At 45.0% G+C, this 20,497-nt stretch overlaps 1 protein-coding gene across 1 annotated transcript; it reads right to left on the reverse strand.

Moving 5' to 3' along the window:
- Nucleotides 1-741: 741 nt before the first annotated feature.
- Nucleotides 742-18,962, reverse strand: TMEM218 (transmembrane protein 218). Its single transcript, XM_056860752.1, has 4 exons — nt 18,917-18,962; nt 15,969-16,079; nt 12,510-12,612; nt 742-879 (listed from the first exon to the last, which is right to left on the reverse strand). Exons 2-4 carry the CDS (start codon nt 16,076-16,078, stop codon nt 742-744), a joined length of 351 nt encoding a protein of 116 aa, XP_056716730.1. The 5' UTR covers nt 16,079; nt 18,917-18,962.
- Nucleotides 18,963-20,497: the final 1,535 nt, after the last annotated feature.

Consider the following 20,497-nt stretch of genomic DNA (forward strand, 5'->3'; position numbering starts at 1 on the left):
CGGTTCACCAGATTAGCACCTGCCACTCATGTGGAGGAGTGGGGAATCAAACCCGGTTCTCCAGCTCAGAGTCCACCGCTCCAAAACACCACTCTTGACCACTAAGACACGCTGGCTCTCTGATACCATTATAACAGCCCTGCATGGTGGCTAGTGTTGCTATCTTCACAATGCAGACAGGAGGCTAAGGAGAAGACAAAGGGTAGTTTGCCTCTATTAAGTTGGGGCGGGGGCAGAAGTGAGATCAAAACCAAGGGTTTCCTGATTGATAACTCAGGGGCTTTGCCATACCGGCTTTCAACACTGCAGATGACAGGGTACCAGAATCAATACTCTCCGCTAATATTATTCTGCAAGTTCACCTTCCTATAAATGCATTTTTGGAGGTGAAGGGAAAGTCTCAGAATGAAAAAGCAGTCTTGAAGCTCAATCACACTACATTTAATCTTATGTACTAAGCTGAATTTGCACCCCACCCTTCCTTTACTCAGAGGGCAGGGCAAATAACCATGAAAAATGAAGTAAAATATTTTTTATTTATAAAACCAACAATATTAACAATACTTTCAGGTTTAAGCAATTTAATTTCCTGTGTAATCCTCAATGCAGTTCTAACCAGTGTTATCCTTTTCTGAGTCCATTTGACTTTAGCGGACGTAGACAGACATGACTCTGCTTAGGACTTTCCTGTTCCATTTTCCTCCTGGCCACAGCAACATTTTGTGTGCCTTGCCTGTCCTCTTATGAGATGGAACGCATTGGTTTGGCATAGACTGGTTGCATGACATGGTGAACCAAAACCAAGAACAAACAGCCAAGGAAAATGATGCTTAAAATGGAGAGCAGAACGTAACGCCCGACGTAGAAAGTGTCCACAATCTGAGAAGAAAAGACAGTTCATGTGTTATTGTACTGCAAAAATCTCTAGAGTGCCAGCCTTAAGTAAACAAACTGCACTTCAGGACATAATCTCAGTGTGACTTGACCTAGCGACCACAGTCACATGTTGGGGAGGGGCTGTGGCTCAGTAGCAGAGCATCTGCTTGGTATGCAGAAGGTCCCAGGTTCAATCCCCAGCATCTCCAGTTAAACGGCCTGGTAGTGGGCAGTGTCAAAGACCTCTGCCTGAGACCCTGGAGAGCCACTGCCTGTCAGAATAGAACAGTGGTTCCCAAAGTGGGCAGTACCACCCCCTGGGGGGCGGTGGGATTACCTAAGGGGGCACTAAGAGGCAATGGGGCAGCAGGGGGGCGCTAGAGGTGGGCCCCTTCAACTGTGTTGTTCACTAATTTACAATAGCTCAAGCTAAAGCACCATGCTGGCAAATTTGGTGGAAACTACCATTGGACCAAGTTCATCAGTTTTGTTGAATAAATTTCAACTTACGTTTTTGATGTGGAATTAATTGTTACTGTTTTGAAATTTTATTGTTATTGTCTTCTTTAGCGCGTCATGCAACCCCCTATTTTGAATAATGCTTTTTATAGGGTAGGGGGCACTGAGTTTGTGGAACCAAGAGGTGGTGGCCCGAAAAGTTTGGGAATCACTGGAATAGACAATACTGACTGTGATGGACCAATTGTCTGGATTTGATATATAGGGGAGCTTCATGCGTTTGTGTACTTTACTTATACCCAGATTAAACTACTAACTTCCACTTGACAAGGACCTCCTTTTCAACAGTATTTCTTCACATGAACACATGAAGCTGCCTTATACTGAATCAGACCCTCGGTCCATCAAAGTCAGTATTGTCTACTCAGACTGGCAGCGGCTCTCCAGGGTCTCAGGGAGAGGTCTTTCACATCACCTACTTGCCTAGTCCCTTTAACTGGAGATGCCAGGGATTGAAACTGGGACCTTCTGCATGCCAAGCAGATGCGCTACCACTGAGCCACAGCCCCTCCCCTCAACTTACAGTTGGTTCAAAATGTAGCTGCTATAGCACAAGAGATGGATTGACTCAATAAAGGAAGCCACAGCCTTCAATTTGCAAGATCTGAGCAAGGCTGTCAAAGATAGGACATTTTGGAGGAATTTCATTCATAGGGTCGCCATGAGTCGGAAGCGACTTGACGGCACTTAACACACACACACACACACACATAGCTTTTAACTGGAGCATGCCATTCACAGCATACCATTCCTCTATTGTTCCATCTCCATGGGTTGCCACTTTCTTTCCAGGCCCCTTTCAAAGTGCTGTTTTTCAATTTAAAGCCCTCAGTTGCCCGGGATGTGTATACCTTTAGGATCTCCTCCTCCCATATGGATGTACCCTTGCGCTCATGAACATGCAAGAGACCTGCCTTATACTGTGCCAGAGCACTGGTCTATCAAAATCAGTACTGCCTACTCTGACTGGCAGCAACTCTCCAGGGTCTCAGGCTGAGGCCTTTCACATCACCTACTTACCAGATGCTTTTAACTGGAGAAGCTAGGGATTGAATTTAGGGCCTCCTTCAGGCAAAGCACATTCTCTAGCGCTGAGCCACAGCCCCACTCAGGTCAATATCCAAGGCCCTGTGTTTCCCACCCTCTGGTGTGCAGCAATGTCTTGAACAGCTCTCAGTCTGTCCCTGTCACCCACATCTCCCTAGACATCCCCCTCTTCTGTCTACTAGTCTTCAGTGCTAGCTAAAAGCAAATAAATAAAAACCTACTAAGTAGGATTGTAAATGACCTGCTTAATTAAATAATTAACTCTGCATAAACTTTCATAGAAGACAGTCATTGTAGGGAAAAATAATCCAGATGATAAGAGTATGCATGTTCCAGCAGGCCTTGTCTTGGAAGAGGGATTCCCAGGTCTCGCAAGCAAGAGGGAATGCCTCTTCTAAGACATTTATTTCATTTATATCCCACCTACCTTTCAGATACTTAAGGTGAACAGTGCTGGCCACCTGCAGTTATTGTAAGTTTTTATATTGAAAATCATCTTTTCAATCATTTAATTTAAAGCCAGTTAATGGTTATAATTTGCATTTGCTATCTTGGAAGGAACAGGCATTCTTTCTTGGCTTTTAGATGATATATGAACATTCCATAGGAGATACTTTCTCAGAAGAGGCTTTCTCTCCTCTGTGGTAGAGTAAGAGGAATGCCCCTTCTAAGATAGATCTTATAGTTCTTGTAAGAACCTGTATTAAAAATAGTTAATGATTTTTAATTGCGTCCTGATAAACTGGGGCACAGCCCTGACCTAGTCAGATCTCAGAAGCGGGGTCAACCCTGGCAAATATTTGGATGAGAGACCTCCAAGGAATACCAGGAATACCTCTGGACATCTCTTGCCTTGAAACCCTCACCATATGTCAGATGTGATGTGATGGCAAAAAATTAAAAAAATAAAATTGGGGCACAATCCAAAATGGTTTTAAAGATTAATCTTGCCTATTAATCAACTATACTTTGCCATTCTAATTCTTAAGGAACCTGTTGTAACCATACAGTTTTAGATTCCAGTGGGGTAGCCATGTTAATAGAGCCAGCGAGGTGAAGTAGGGACCCCAAAGTGGCTTACAACCAGCGAAGAGTAGTGGTTAAAAGCAGTGGTTTGGAGCAGTGGACTCTAATCTGGAGAACCGAGATTGATTCCTCACTCCTCCACATGAGCGGTGAACTCTAATCTGGTGAGCTGGGTTGGTTTCCCCACTCCTACACATGAAGCCAGCTGGATGACCTTGGGCTAGTCACAGCTCTCTTAGAGCTCTCTCAGGGTGTCTGTCGTGGGGAGGGGAAGGGAAGGTGATTGTAAGCTTGTTTGATTCTTCCTTAAGTGGTAAGAGAAAGTTGGCATATAAAAACCAACTCTTCTCCTTCTTCTACGTTGAAACAAAAAAACACCAAGAGTCATATGGCATCTTAAAGACCAACAGTTTCATTATTGCAGAAGCTCACCTGAGCCCCAGCACACTTCATCAGAGGCATGGAAACTTCCTCTCCATTAGCAGTTCTAGTAAGATCATTAGTCTCTACTCATAAAGGTAAAGGTAGTCCCCTGTGCAAGCACCTGTTCATTTCTGACCCATGAGGTGATGTCACATCACGGTGTTTACTAGGCAGACTATGTTTACGGGGTGGCTTGCCAGTGCCTTCCCCAGTTGCCTACACTTTACCCCCAGCAAGCTGGATACTCATTTTACCAACCTCGGAAGGATGGAAGGCTGAGTCGACCTTGAGCCAGCTACCTGAAACCGACTTCCGTCGGGATCGAACTCATGTCGTGAGCAGAGCTTGGACTGCAGTACTGCAGCTTACCACTCTGCACCACAGGGCTCCAGTCTCCACTCATACAACCCTCCAAAGCCAGCCAACAGTTGCCCATACAGAGCTAGTTCCTACCCAAGAGGGTTTCTGATTTTTGCTTCTAATAGACTGAGGTTTCTGTAATTAATAAATGTGCAATTAATTTCTGAAGTCTCCATCCATGCTCATTAGTGCTTGAATTATTTGTGAAAAGCTGCAAGCCTGGTTTGCGTATTGGATGCTTTGCACTCCGGATGCCCTTTAGACACCCCCCCTGCCTTTATAGTTAACACTGCTGCACTGGTCAGTCTGTCCTGGAGATACATGCAGGGTTCATGCTGGGACAATAGAAAGGAGTGGGGTTAAAATTGCCACATGGTTACAAGAAAAGAAGCTGGTTGGCCACTGTGTTGAACAGACTGCTGGACTTGATGGGCCTTGGTCTGATCCATCATGGCAGTTCTTATGGTCTTATCTTCTAAGCTCTGAATAACCACTTAGGGGGGGGGGAAAGGAAGAGTTTGATAGCAAGAGACACCCCCCCATCTCTCTACCTCCAACAATAAGACATGGATTCCAAAACCACCTTCACAGCTCCCAGGACTGCTCGACACTCTGCTTACAGCAAAAGGTGAGCTTCATGAAACAGCGTTAACACAAGCTTGACCTCGGCTCAGCTACGGAACAAGTCTCCCGAGGGCGACATGTTTGCTCGTTCAACACGCTTCCCTTTTTAATTAGCCAATTAGCAGGCTCTGGGTGCTGAAAGCTCAGGGCATGTATTATTGATACCGGATTATGCTGGGCGGCAGGTGCAGTTGGGGCTAGCGATCCTTGGAAAGGAACTTTTTTTTGGTTGCACCACAGGCCTGTCTCAAACGTGTGCTACGCCTCCCGCCTTGCTTCCCCCTGACTCGATTCTGCAAAATGGAACCAAATGAAAAAGGTAGACATAAAGAGGGGGGTGGAGAAAGGAGAGGGGAGGGAATCCAAACTGCAGAAATGAGAGGACTTAAACTGGCCCATTGGCCAGTTGGCATTCGTTTCCATTGCAGTAGTACTACTTTGCATGACTCCTACTCAAAGCAAGACAATTGGCTCTTGCTGACCCCTGCTGAGTCAGCCATGCTTCTCTGACAGCCTACAGTCAGTTGCCGGATCCTCGTCCTGCACCCTCCTTCCCTTGGGCTTGCTGCTTTACTACCACTGCTTGAACCAGTCATTAACCTGTGCCTGCATTCTGCTCTTTCCAAGTTTGACGCCCTCAGCTCTGCTCCAGAACACATCTCTTGTGGGTCATGCAGGACAACCAAGATGTTTAAGGGGCTGGACAACCTGCCCTACAAAGAAAGGCTAAGGAGTCTAGGACTGCTCATTTTAGAATAAAAGAGGGCAGGAAGGGAGGACATGACAGGCATTTAAAATTATGCACGGAGTGGAGAAAGTGGATAGAGCTTCCTCGCCCACAGTACTAGAACTGAGGACAGTTCTCTTGTCACAGACAGATCACTACTTGCTGGAGTTTAAACTTACAGGAATACCAAAACTCTGCAAGGGTGGGGGTTTGATTAAGATGATCCACTGCCAGAACCAGATGAATCCAAATGGTTTTAGGAGATTTTCCTGGTGATATGGTTGGTGCTCTGGTTGATGTCCTGGTTGATTGCTGGTTTTAGGAAATGTCCTTGGCTGTTGATACAATTGCTCCTAGTTGCCCCCTCTCAGAGCTCAGGTAGCCACTTTGTTTACTGAGAGGCTGTGGGCTATGAAAAGACAAGGGAAATGGCTAGAATGACACTGGAGAGAGACTTGTGATGAATCCAACAAGACCCAGGCTGGAGTTCATTTAAAAGCCTTCTTCTCAGTGGTGATGGCAATAAAAGAAACAATACTTCTCTACCACCCATGCTTTGCACAGTGTAAGGCTGTGGAACTTTTCCAGGAGGTCAGAGGTCCATTGAGATCTGGCCTGCATGAGGAGTTGGACTGCTTGGTGACCTGCTGTGATCAGTTTGCCCAACACTTTGTGGATAAAATCTCTCACAAGTTGGGAGTAGCCGTTATAAGGACAAATGGGGACAGGGTGCTGGATTGTCCCGTTGTGAGCCATACTTTTCCATTCATTCACTTTGAGGTTGTCGGTAGGGCTCTTAGACCTCTGAGACCTATCACCAGCTTGTATGACACTTGCCCTTCCTGGTTACTCAGACCTTCTAGGCAAGGTCTGGTTGACTTGGTCTGGTAGACAATAAATATCTTCTTGGGAGAGGGGTTGGTCACCCCAACCTTGAAACGGATGGAGGGTAGGTACACTTGTTGATTTTTCTGGACCTCTCAGTGGCTTTTGATACCATCAATCATGGTCTCCTTCTGGACCTAATTTCAGGCTTGGGATTGGGAGGCAACATTTTGCAGTGGTTTCAGCCCTACTTGGAAAGTAGGTTTTAGAAGGTGGTGTTGAGGGGCTATTGCTTGCCCCCTTGTCTCCCATGCTTTTTAATATATACATGAAACCACTGGGTGAGGTCATCTAAGGCTGGGTCATCACCAATATGTTGATGATACTCCACTCTATGTTGCACTTCCAGCAGATCCCAGGAAGCCTACGGAAACCTTGAAAAGGTGGCTAGAGGCAGTTTTGGGATGGATGAGGGCTAATAAACTGGAGGTGCATTCCCTGATAACATTTATATGAATTATTGCAATGTACTTTATGTGCACTCTGCAGCGAGAATATTGACTGGAGTGGGTTGTATCACTCCAATCTACTCTGGTTCCAATTGTTTCTGGTTCCAATTCAAGGTACTGCTATTGACCTTTGAAGCCCTTTATGGCTTAGGACAAGCATACCTTAAGGACCACCTACTACCATCTGAACTTACCCCATTCTACACTTGCAGCAGCGATGAATACACAATGGGGAATCATCACCATCAGGAAGCAGTCCAAATTGTCCTAAGAAAGTCTAAGGCCACTTCTGTTACAGCTGGAGGTGTTACACTGGGGATGTGTGGAAGAAGGAAGACAGTCGGGAAGGAGCCTCAACCTGGGGCATGGGGGGGGGGGGGCTTTGAAACATTTGCAGTCTCAGAGGTGGGGACAGCAGAACTTGGGGGCAAGGGACAGATTTTAGAAGGAATGCAGAGTTTAAATAATTACAACTGGGGAAAACTTCGGGAAGAAACAGATTTTCTCTGAACCTGACTTGCAAGGGAGCCAAACTGCTGGTAATGGAAATTTAGAAAGTTTTGGAGGGTTTAATCTAGCAGCAGGGAAAAGCCTTGAGGGGGAACCTTTCATTATCAGTGAAATCTGCTTGAGGAAGCAGCTGTGCTAGTGAAACTGTGTTTTTTGGACAGGAGTACCCTTGCCCCTGGAGAAAGGGCATCTGGGGGGAAAAAAGCATTCTAACAGGGTAATAGCAGCCAAGTGTCAGCACCAAGAGAAATAAAAACAAGTTCCCTGGATCAAAGGAGATGTGATCATCACAATTAAAATTCATCTCTTTATTGCCAGCAGTCTGCATGGCACTCTTAGCAGACTGTGTGCCTCAAAAAGAACTTAATCCGCAGCAATGAAAACCTACGCAGCATGATGGGTTGGGTTTTTTAAAAGAAATAAGGAGGCCAACGCAGGAACAAGTGGCTACAGGTTTAAGGTGGCTTTCTAAAGAGATAAGTGGAGAAGAATTCAGGAACTACTACCTTCACAGAGGTGGGCTTTCTGCATGTAGCACGCAGAAGATAGATGCGCATGCCCCACTGTGGCATTGCATGGCTGTGGGGGGTGGGGGAGGCAGACAGGTGGGATGCAAAAAGATCAAGGCAAAATAATCCAGCAAAGAGGCAGGCAGGAGAGAGGACCAAAGGGGTCCGGGAGAATGTGGCAAGAGACATTGACGACGATCACTCAACAAATGTATTGTTGTGGAAGTAGAAGAAGAGTTGGTTTTTACATGCCAACTTTCTCTACCACTTAAGGGAGAATCAAACCAGCTTACAATCACCTTCCCCTCCCCAAATTGGTGGTGGTGGAAAGTGTCATCAAGTCAAAGCTGACTTATGTCAATCCCTGGTGGAGTTTTCAAGGCAAGCAATGTTCAGAAGTGGTTTGCCATTGCCTGCCTTTGCATCACGACCCTGGTATTGCTTGGAGGTCTCCCATCCAAATACTAGCCAGAGCCAACCATGCTTAGCTTATGAGATCTGACAAAATCAGGCTAGTCTGGGCTATCCACATCAGGGCCAAATTACATGGTATGATTTTTAATGAGTCACTTCCCCCTGGCTACATAGCAGCTGCAGGGATCTTTCTTTCCCAAGCGCCAAAGGGCTCGATTTGTATCAGGTCCATGGCGCTGAGAGGGGTGGTCCTTTGCCTTGATACCCTGACCATTTCCCCCAGCTGAAATTGCCCTGGGAAAGTTAACTATGTCAGGGGAACCCCGATTTGGCTCATTAAAAATGTATCATATCATTTGACCCCAAGAGGGTTAAAAAGGAGGAAGAGCTGAAACAAAACAAAACACTAAGAGGGAAATGTGGCAAAATGTGGAGAGATCCTCTGGACTGGCGAATTATCAAGAGTCCCAGTTATATTCTCCTAGGATAGGTTGGCTTTGTTTTGGAAGCATGCAAGGAGGTAAAGACCACATTTTAAAGTGCCACAGGACTTCAGTAAAACAATCTATTCAGTAAATTTCTACCCTACTCTTTCTCCAAGGCACTTAGGGCAGTATACATTGTTCTCCCTTCCCCTGGGCTGGGTGTAGTGTGTGTGACTGACCCAGGGTCACCTAGCAAGCTTCAGAAGAGAGCAGGGATTTGAACCTGGGTGTCCCAGAACCTAGTCCAACACTAACCACACTGGCTGTCATAGAAGACTTGTATGTGGCTAACCCTGCAACTATAAACACAAAGGACTTCAACTTGACATGGAATTTAAAGAGAAAAGAATCAGGAAACTGAATTCAAATCTAAGCTTGCTGAGGCTTCGCCGTTCCCACACTTCACAAACATGAGAGCGCTGAAAGAGGAATGAGATGCAGATGTAATTTGGCTGGTATTTAACAAGTGGTCTCTCAACCAAAGTTTCTTGCTAAAACAGTGATAAAACTCCCAAATCCCAGGCTGGATTGCACATACATCTGAGAACACGAGCCAGGCTGTTTGTCTTCCAAAAGACCAAAATATTTCCCTGATGAACAACCCAACATGGAAAGAGAATCGCTTTTCAAACTAACCTCAGCGTAAAAGCATTTCCCCTCAAAGGCTGTAACAAGGTGACTTTTGCGGGTAGTTTAAAAATTCCTTTCAATTCTCTTCGTTTCAGCTCAAACACTTTTCTTTTACTTTTTAACATCTTTTTTGCTCCCTTGCCTGTCTGGAGAGGCAACTAACTTTTACTCAACCTTTAAAAAAAAAACTTTGAAGTTGGCCTATCCGCCCCTCGCTCCCAACACAAGGCAGCTTGTTTGGAATTAGCTGCAAATACGAATTCTCCAGTATTGAAGAGGTTATAATTTAAATACCAAATGCTTCTTGAAGATCTCACTGCAGCAAAAAGAAATCCAATAAGGTGGGAAAAAAAAGCAAAGTACAGACCAGAACGAAAAAGAAAAAATAGGAAGAGAATGAACACTGGGGCAACAGGGAGCACACCCGTTTGGACAATCACTGGTTAATCTTAGCCAACCAGCCATAGTGCACTTTATACAGATTGATTTTTCCCTGCTGTGTTTCATTATATCACACGCAATGTTGTTGTGTCATGAGAAGCATCCACACTCTGGCCCTACTTTCTACAAAAGATTACTAGGATGTATTTTATGATCTTTAATGTATCTCCATTATGCATATTGGTAATTATAACCCTTAAAATGTTACTGTAATCTAGCTCAATCCTCAATTGTTTCCTTGGAAAAGTAACAAAGTGTTCTTGCTTGTGTGTGTGTTAAGTGCCATTAAGTCGACTTCTGGCGACCCTATGAATCAATGTCCTCCAAAATATCTTATTGTTAAAAGCCTTGCTCAGGACTTGCAAACTGAGGGCCGTGGCTTCCTTTACAGAGTCAATCCTTCTCATATTGGGTCTTCCTCTTTTCCTGCTGCCTTTAACTTTTCCTAGCATTATTGTCTTCTTTTCCAGTGACTCTTGTCTTCTCATAATGTGACCAAAGTATGACAGTCTCAGTTTAGTCATTTTAGCTTCTAGGGAGAGTTCAGGCTTGATTTGATCTAGAAACCACTGATTAGTCTTTTTGGCGGTCTACGATATCCGTAACACCCTCCTATAAGACATTTCAAAGGAATCTACTTTCATCCTGTCCACTTTCTTGCTAGGGAGAAGTAAATCTTGAGAGGGCCGGTTCTTGAAATTCCTGGGCTTCCAGAGTCAATACGAGGTGATGAACTGGGGCAAGTCTCGAACACGCAACCAAGGACACACGTGGGCCCTGTCTGCATGATCCACCCACGCCAGACCGCACATTCTAAATGTATGCACCTGCTGCAAACTTTCCTATCCAGATTCCACGTTAACTCATTTTAAAGGTTTTCTTTCCAAAAAGAAAACATAAAGCGTGTTGGAGAACACTTTGTTCTGTTGATCACTGTTTCACAAACATGAGTAATGCACAGTGACAAAGGTGAAAGGGACTATACGTATTATAATATATCCCACTAACTTCCAGCAAAAATGTTCAGAGGTAATGTAAGCAGGGCCAGGCTGAAAAACTCCACTGTCTTCTTCTCAACTTGCAACCTGCTAATTTCATTTCACTTTCAGGATTTTTTCAAGAATTGTGGTCAGGTCACTCCTAGGCTCTCTGCAGCAGCAGTTGTGATCTATGAAACTGCTTGGTGATTTTTCTCGTTTTAAAAATGCTGTGGGTTGAGTTGCACCTTGGTATTCACTCTTTTTGTGAGCCGCTTTGAGCCCCCTTTTCTGGGTGGGGGTGGGGTGGGGAAGCAGGATATAAATGTTTAAAATAAAATAAATAGAACTGCTTTTATAAGTCTACAGGAGAATGGGGGAGTCCTCGCCTACCCCAGAAAATAAAAACAGGAAACAGTTGCCCAACTGACAGATTCAATCAATCGACAATTTATTATGGTCACGAACCAGCAGAATAAAACATAAGAGCGGTTATAAGAATATATGCACAGTCTTCTATTAAGAGATATAGAAGAAGCAAATACATGTCACTAAATCGATACTGTACCTCGGTAGACTCTGGCAGCTGCCCAGAATCTGGCAATTCTATTCCAGGTTTTAGATTAAAGGTCTGCAAGAAGAATCTTCCCCGGATTTTTTGGGGGATGGGTGTAATAAATACATGTCTAAGATCATTGTAGAAGGGGCAATGCAGCAGCACATGACCAGCCGTTTCAATTTCCGCGGAAGCGCACGGGCATAAATGCTTATGAAGTGGCACACCACGGTATCATCCTTCTCATAAAGCGGATGGAAGAATATTGAGACGGGCCAGAGCGCAAACCATCCTGTGTTTGAACAGTTTGTCAATACCGGTTTCTCGTTACGGTATTTTGCAGCAGAACTTAAATGGTGTTGAAGTTCGCTGTCCCAAATCCTTTGCTTGATTTCAGATTTAGCTATGGAATAACCCAAGGCAATTAATCTACTGGAAGAATATCAAATGGATCGTAATTACTCTAAACAAGATCTTCTCCATTTTGACTGAAAGGCGTCCATCAGACAGATGAGACTCTGGCCCACCTCTCCCTGAGCCATCAGGGTTGCTGGCTGGAGAAAGGACTAGTCATTCCAACTAAGAACCTTCCCACTAGACGTCTTGGCCAGGGAAATCCCATGATGTTGGAGGGCCAATCAGATGCTACTAAGGGGTATAAAGACACACACATCTGCACATTTCTCTCAGTCTGGGCAAGTCATTGCTGGGGGAGGCCACTTGATTCTCCCTCTGCACTGCTACACTTCTGGCTTCCTGCTTGCTTTGCTACCTCCAGGCCTACAGCCTGCCTTCAGCCCACCTGTCTCCAAGGTACAGATGGGCTGTTGTGGCCTCACTGCCAAATTATTCTGGACTTCGGCGGCAGCTTCCAACTCCTTTCAACTGTGACTTGCTTGCTCTAGCACACACTTGCTCTCCCCTGGGAACTGGACTTCCAGTGACGTATTTCACAGGGAGTACATTAGTGCCTACTAGTGTGGTGTGTACACAACTAGATTTGGTACATAGCAATATGAGATGCAGGGGAACAAACTCTTGTTTCCTTTACCTTCACTTCTGTAACAGGTTCAGGGAACTCACCAGCACGCGGAAAAAGGAGTAGAACCAATGTGATGATCACAGCAGCCAAGAAAACCAGAATAACAGAAAACCTGGGGGAAAAGTAACAGAAACAATCATTGATGTTGCAATTCTGTGCGCACTTTGATGGGTGTTAATGCTATTAAACGCTGGCATGAACTTCTGAGTAAGCATGTGTAGATTATGCTGTATGACTCCTCTCTGCTTTCTTGGAGGAACTTTTAAATAAGTGGAATGAGGAGCAGATTTCATTGGTTCTGTTTCACTGTGTTGTTAATGAATAATCTAGACCTCTGCTTCACCTTCTTTCCAATTTAACATTGAGAATTTCTAATAATAACTCTGGAACTAGCAGAGTTTACATTTCCTTTCATTTGTTCTCATTTTAAAAAAAATTCTACCTTTCTGATGCATATGCCGATTACCGATAAAGCACAGCACATGGTCACATGTGCAAACTGACAGCTAAGCTCACAGACACATCCAGATTCCTTTTTCGGGCTGCGCTTTCTTGACAAGCACAAGAACTTGCAAAGAAAGATGAGAACTAACATTTTCAGCTGTGGCAAACTGCACGTGTCCGGCAGAAGCTCCAAAGTTCAGAAATCAAAAGGGAAGTATCATTGATTTTCAGGGCACTGTTTCTGCTCTGCAAACCGCAAGACCAAGCAATTTGGAAACCCTGAATCCTTGGGGATCCTCAATGACTTCAAGAGGTTGCCTTGTGATGAAGGCAGTGTTTCAGAGCTGCGATTTACAGAACTTAATGCAATTCCACCAGTGAAAAATTATGTTCCTTGCAGAGATGTTCTCACTGCTATGGCAGGAATGAGGCTTCAAGGAAAGCGACAACTTCTAGAATAGCGCATTCTGCAGTCTGCATTCATTGGATGCCGGGGTTCCCCCACCCCCCAATAATGTTTCTTAATAATGGCAAAAATATGCATTGTACAGAGAAGCCAAACAATGCATTTCAAGTTCTTCTCAGATTAAATGTCTGACTGCCAATTTTCATTTGATAGTGTTTATTATTCACATTCTTTGCCAAACAGAAAAGTACATTAAAGAAAGGAGGGGAGAAAGCACCCTTCTGACTATATTGCCTATTGCAAAAATAAAGCTATAAAGACAATGTGACTTTCTTTTTTAAAACTTCAGAAAAAATGTCAAAATGCCCCTTGAACCTTTCCTCTGCCTGCATTTGACTTTCTGTGGAACTAGATGCAACGATGCTCTTCCACTAGTTGAAGGGCACTTTTGGATCCGACTTGCATCACTATGATGTGCCCTACAGAGAGGTGCCTTTGAAAAGTGTTCTGCAACTGCAAGAGGACCACTCTGTGAGTGCCAGGATGGCGGTGGGGGCTGACTGCCTGAGAGCATATTTTATAGCCATTGCATTGACTTCGTTTACTTTTAAGGGCCAATTCAGAGTGCTGTTTTTGATATTTAAAGCTCTCAGCAGATTGGGGCCAGGTATGCCAGTGGATGTCATGAGGGTCACAAGGACAGAGAGCTTTTAAAGGGAGTTGATTCACGGAGGAGAGGTCCATCAGTGGCCACTGGCCACAGTGACTAAAGAAAACCTCCATTTACAGAAGCAGAAAACCACTGAAGCCCAGTGCTTGGAGGCAGCATCTGGGGAAGGCCTTGGTCTCTTTGTCCTGTTCGTTGACCCTTCAGGGTCATTGGTTGGCTGCTGTGTGAAGCAGGTGGTTGGATTAGATCATAGAATCACAGAGTTGGAAAGGACCACCAGGGTCATCTAGTCCAACCCCCTGCAAAATGCAGGAAATTCCAAACTATCTCCCCCCAACACCCCCAGTGACCCATACTCCATGCCCAGAAGATGGCCAAGATGCCCTCCCTCTCATGATCTGCCTAAGGTCATAGAATCAGCATTGCTGACAGATGGCCATCTAGCCTCTGCTTAAAAACCTCCAGGGAAGGAGAGCTTACCACCTCCCAAGGAAAATGAACCACTGGTCTGATCCATCAAGCTCTGCTTTTGTTCTTAGGTTCCTATATCTTCTCTATGAATATCCCCTGGCACCTGCATCATCATTGGAGGTGCTTGATAATCCAAAACGCTTTATACAGGAAAGGACATTTTCTGTTGTGCTGTTTCTATTTATAGAATGTCCTGCTAAGGGATGTTTGTGCTGAACCTCCCCCCCCCCCATCAGTACTCCACTGTAAGGTTAAAACAGTGTTTTTGGGGAGGGTACTTGGGGGCTTGAACTTCCTGCTGTTGTATACCATATTTGTTGTGGAGTATGGAGTCAGGTAGATGCTTGCTGCCTGTTTTTAATGTTTGTCTATTGTACTGGTGTGATATAGTGGTTTAGTGGTTAAGAGTGGTGGTTTGGAGTTGTGGACGCTGATCTGGAGAACCGGGTTTGACTCCCTACTCCACCACATGAGCGGCGGAGGCTAATCTGGTGAACTGGATTTGTTTCCCCACTCCTACACACAAAGCCAGCTGGCGACCTTGGGCTAGACACACTCTCTCAGCCCCACCTACCTCACAGGGTGTCTGTTGTGGGGAGGGGAAGGGAATGTGATTGTCAGCCGGTTTGAGTCTCCCTTAAGTGGTAGAGAAAGTCAGCATATAAAAACCAACTCTTATTCTCCTTTCTTTTTAAATTTGGTTATAAACTACCCTGGGGATAGAAACATTTTGAAATTATTGTCTGCACAACTTCCCCTTCCAGATTTTTTACTGCTGGTTTTTTTTTTTTTTTTAATGCATCCTTATCCTCCCTCCTTCAACCTTTCAATGTAGTTGCTTTACAACAAAGCATGTGATACTCAGAACACACTAGAAGTAAGGCAGAGCCTTACTCTTTTGATTGCCCACCAGCTCTTTTGAGTGTTCACCAAAATCAAACTTGGGACTTTCCTGTGACAAGAAGAAGAAGAAGAGTTGGTTTTTAGATGCCGACTTTCTCTACCACTTCCGGCAAAATCAAACCGGCTTACAATCACCTTCCCTTCCCCACAACAGACACTCTGTGAGATAGGTGGGGCTGAGAGAGCTCTAAGAGAGCTGTGACTAGCCCAAGGCCACCCAGCTGGCTTCATGTGGAGGAGTGGGGAAACCAACATGGTTCACCAGATTAGCGTCCACTGCTCATGTGGAGGAGTGGGGAATCAAACCCGGTTCTCCAGATTAGAGTCCACCGCTCCAAACCATCGCTCTTAACCACTATACAATGCTGGCTTTCTAAAATTGCCACCAAGAGGTCCCTAGAAGAAAGCGTGGGCAGAAATGACACACATAAATGTAAAATAATAAATGAACTTTAAAATAAACTGCCTGCGTTATGAGGCAGAATTGCTGAAATATCTGTCTGTGATGCCCATGATTTAGACAAGTCTGCAGCTTCTCCTCCAATTAGTTTCCCAGCGGGAGAGATCACTTTACCTAGCAAGTCCAGATGCTCTGGATAACAACAAGCAGAGCAACAAGGCCAATACCCAGAGCAGTGCTAAGATGAATACTCCTGGCCCCACTCCAAGCACTGTGCCGGGCATCCTGGGAATAAAGAAGAAGCATCAATAAACACCGAGCACAGGATCAGTTCAATCAGCTGTATGTGGCATTTTGGTGTCTATGGAGCTAAGTGAATCATCGTGACATTCCGTGAGCTAAGAGGGGAGCTGTTGGAACATGTTATTCCTATGTTTTTATTTATTTAAAACATTTATTAGCCACCTTTCTGTCTTACAAGAACTCAAGGCAGCTTACAGTGTAAATAATAATACAAAGAAATACATAAAATCCACTAGTTAAAATTAATAATTTAAAATTCCCAGTAGGCAGAATAACTAAACAAATGCCATCATAAATAAAACTGTATTCTAAAAATCAAGAGTGAGGGGACCAGATGCACCTCCATGGAGATGTTGTTCCATAACCATGGGGCTAACACTGAAAAGGCCCTCTCTCTCTCATGTACCCACCAGATGAACTTCTCTTGTTGACAGGACAGTCAAGGGGTCCTCTCCCTGTGATCTTATTTCCCAGGCAGGAATGAATGGGACTCCCTAGAGAGACCCGCAGGCAGAGCATTACGGCAACACCCTTTCCCTCCCCTTGGCCCTCAGCCACTGAGTTTACTGGCATACTGAATACAGAGATTCCATTTAACCATCATGGATAACTGCCATTAATAGACTGACACTCCATGAATTTGTCCATTCCTCTTTTAAAGCTATGTGAGCTACTGGTGATCACCCCAACTGTGAAAGTCAATTCATTATGATTCATTTGTGTGAAGGCATACTTTATTTTGTCAGTCTCTTTTTTCCCCTCAGGGAAAACAAGCACCCTAGCTATGGATAAGACACTGGAAAAGACAGTCATGCTAGGAAAAGTTGAGGGCAGCAGGAAAAGAGGAAGACCCAACAAGACGTGGACTGACTCTATAAAGGAAGCCACAGCCCTCAATTTGCAAGATCTGAGCAAGGCTGTCAAAGATAGGACATTTTGGAGGACTCTGATTCATAGGGTTGCCATGAGTTGGAAGCGACTTGATGGCACTTAACACACACACACAGATATGGATAACAAACAGATGATGGCCGAGAATCTATTGGCTTGTGCCAGTTACCCATGGATCAAGTTTCATCCTCCCCACACACATAACTCCTTAAATCTTGGTTTCTAATCAAGTATAAACCCTGGATGGCCCAGGCTAGCCTGATCTTGTCAGATCTCCGGAGCTAAGCAGGGTCAGCCCTGGTCAGTGCTTGGATGGAAGACCACCAAGGAAGTTCAGGGTTGCAAAACAGAAGAGGCAATGGCATGGGGAGGAGGCAGAGTGAGCAGTATTCCAATTTCATATTCAAATACCTTTATTGTTACCCAATTTTTAGCTTTAACATAATTTATCTGACTGGCCCAAAGTCACCCAGCAAGTTTCCATGGCTGGGGATTTGAACCTGGGTCTCCCAGATCCTAGTCCAATGCTCTACCACTATACCAACACTAGTTCTAAACAGAAATCACTGTGGCTTGCTTCTCAGCAGTTTTCTGGCAGGGCCCCTACACCTTCAAAAAAAGCAGGGCAGGCAGAAGTTCAGTAGGTGTTCATTGTTACAACACGATTTGATTACTGGATCAAATGTTATTATTCATTTTGTGTATCGGGTTGTACACTAATTCATTGTGTGTGCTGTATTTTACATGACCGTTAACCACCTTGCAGGTCCTGGAACAGAAAGGCATGCAGGAGCACCTAAACTGATAAACAGGAAAAAATTGTGTTTGCCTATGCACTGCATATTTGTCCCAGGAAGGGAAGCATTCTGATCCTAATGATAGGGTTGTCAGCTCCAGGTTGGGAAATACTTGAAGTGGTGGTGCCTGAGGAGGGCAGGGTTGGAGAAGGGGAGGGACGTCAGTGGCATATGCCATAGAGTCCACTTTCCAAAGGGGCAATTTTCTCAAGGCAAACTGATCTCTGTCGCCTGGAGATCAGTTGTAATAGCGGGAGATCTCCAGCCACCACCTGGAGGTTGTCAACCCTACCTATTGAACAGCTGCATACTAAGGAGACAAGTTACACAAGCAACTTCTCCAGAGAAGCAAAAATTGTGGAAGAAGAGCCACAGTTTCTGGATTCGATTGCATTTTTTTTATATATACACACACACACACACACACACACACACACACGCTTTAGGATTTTTTTAAATTGAAAATTAAACCTCTTATGTGTTGAATTCTTCCTTGCCACGCAACTCTTAAAAGAGTTTTTGCCTTGGATCTGACGCTGTCTACATGCACATTTTCCCCAGCCAAATTCTCAAAACTCAAAAATAAGCCCCCATGCAGAGTTTTGAGAATTCAGATGGGGAAAATTGTGCATCTAGAGAGTTGCAAATCCAAGGCAAAACCTCCCATGCGTTTTCGTCCACAGAAGAAGTCCTGCTAGGTATGGGGAAAAATTAAGGTGACAACCTTAATTAAGGTGACAACAAGGTTACTGTTAGGGTTGCCAACTGCCAGGTAGTAGCAGGAGATCTGCTAATTCAACTGACCTCCAGCCGACAGAGATCAGATCACCTGGAGAAAAATGGCCGCTCTGGCAACTGGACTCTATGGCATTGAAGTCCCTCCCCTCCCCAAACCCCGCCCTCCTCAGGCTCCGCCCCCAAAATCTCCCGCCTGGGAGGGACCTGGTAACCCTAGTTACTTTGCGTGATAGAAAACACAATACAAGTTAACTGGAGAACGCTTTGCAAACAAAAAAAACGTTTCTGATAGATTTGCAATGAATAACAAAGCCGATCTGGGGAGAGCGACACCCCTTCACCCCCCCCCCCCCGCCCGCGAAACTCAAAACTACTGGACGAGCCGGTCCCTACCTGGTACCTGAACCCCAGGGAGGCCCAGCCAAACTACAAAAGCCCGTTTCCCGGCTACCAGTTGCCACTCTTCGCCTCACTACTGCTGGCATGGTAACCAATCACAGCAACGTTTCTAGTTAAGAGTTCCTCCGCGTCGCCAATCGGCGCTTACGTTTCATCGCCTTTCCTGCTTTTCATTGGCGGTTGCTGTGGGCAACTCGTAGCCTACTAGAGGCCGAGCTGTGCTTCGGGGGAACGTACCCGGCCGATTGGCTCAGAAGGCGACCGGCCAATCAGCGCCGGTCATTCTATATTTATTATTATCACCCCGCCCTCTCCGTCAACCCAAGAGTCCAGGAGCACCTTAAAGACTGACAAAAATATTTTCTGGCAGGGTATGAGCTTTCGTGACCCACAGCTCACTTCTTCAATCTGAAGAAGTGAGCTGTGGCTCACGAAAGCTCATACCCTGCCAGAAAATATTTTTGTTAGTCTTTAAGGTGCTACTGGACTCTTGCATCTGAAGAAGTGACCTGTGGCTCACGAAAGCTCATGAGCTTTCTGGCAGGGTATGAGCTTTCGTGACCCACAGCTCACTTCTTCAATCTGAAGAAGTGACCTGTGGCTCACGAAAGCTCATACCCTGCCAGAAAATATTTTTGTTAGTCTTTAAGGTGCTACTGGACTCTTGCATCTGAAGAAGTGACCTGTGGCTCACGAAAGCTCATGAGCTTTCTGGCAGGGTATGAGCTTTCGTGACCCACAGCTCACTTCTTCAATCTGAAGAAGTGACCTGTGGCTCACGAAAGCTCATACCCTGCCAGAAAATATTTTTGTTAGTCTTTAAGGTGCTACTGGACTCTTGCATCTGAAGAAGTGACCTGTGGCTCACGAAAGCTCATGAGCTTTCTGGCAGGGTATGAGCTTTTGTGACCCACAGCTCACTTCTTCAATCTGAAGAAGTGACCTGTGGCTCACGAAAGCTCATACCCTGCCAGAAAATATTTTTGTTAGTCTTTAAGGTGCTACTGGACTTTTAAGGTGCTACTGGACTCTTGCATCTGAAGAAGTGACCTGTGGCTCACGAAAGCTCATGAGCTTTCTGGCAGGGTATGAGCTTTCGTGACCCACAGCTCACTTCTTCAATCTGAAGAAGTGACCTGTGGCTCACGAAAGCTCATACCCTACCAGAAAATATCCTTGTTAGTCTTTAAGGTGCTACTGGACTCTTGCCCTTTTCTACTACTGCAGGCAGACTAACACGGCTACCCACTGAATTATCCATCAACCCAAGTTTGCTTGGCGTTACTGATTTGCAGCCGGGGACGTCTGAATGTTTGCCCTTCCTGGGTACCAGCTGGTGTCGTTTCCACGCCTTCATCAGAAGAGTGATCTCGAATCAGGCCACTTGCCTTTCCCTATTTAGTACGGGTTTTTTTTTTTTTTTTTTGCCACCTCCTGCGAGGAAGGAGGGTAGAAGGGGTATGGTGATTCATTTAAATATATTCAGATTTTAAATTGCCAGCAGTGGGGTTGAGTTACAAATAAACGGATCACTGGAAAAAAAGGCAAAACAAAGAAGCAAACTACCAGCAGCAT

The sequence above is a fragment of the Euleptes europaea genome, chromosome 14 (genome assembly GCF_029931775.1).
Source record: "Euleptes europaea isolate rEulEur1 chromosome 14, rEulEur1.hap1, whole genome shotgun sequence".
Taxonomy (NCBI): domain Eukaryota; kingdom Metazoa; phylum Chordata; class Lepidosauria; order Squamata; family Sphaerodactylidae; genus Euleptes; species Euleptes europaea.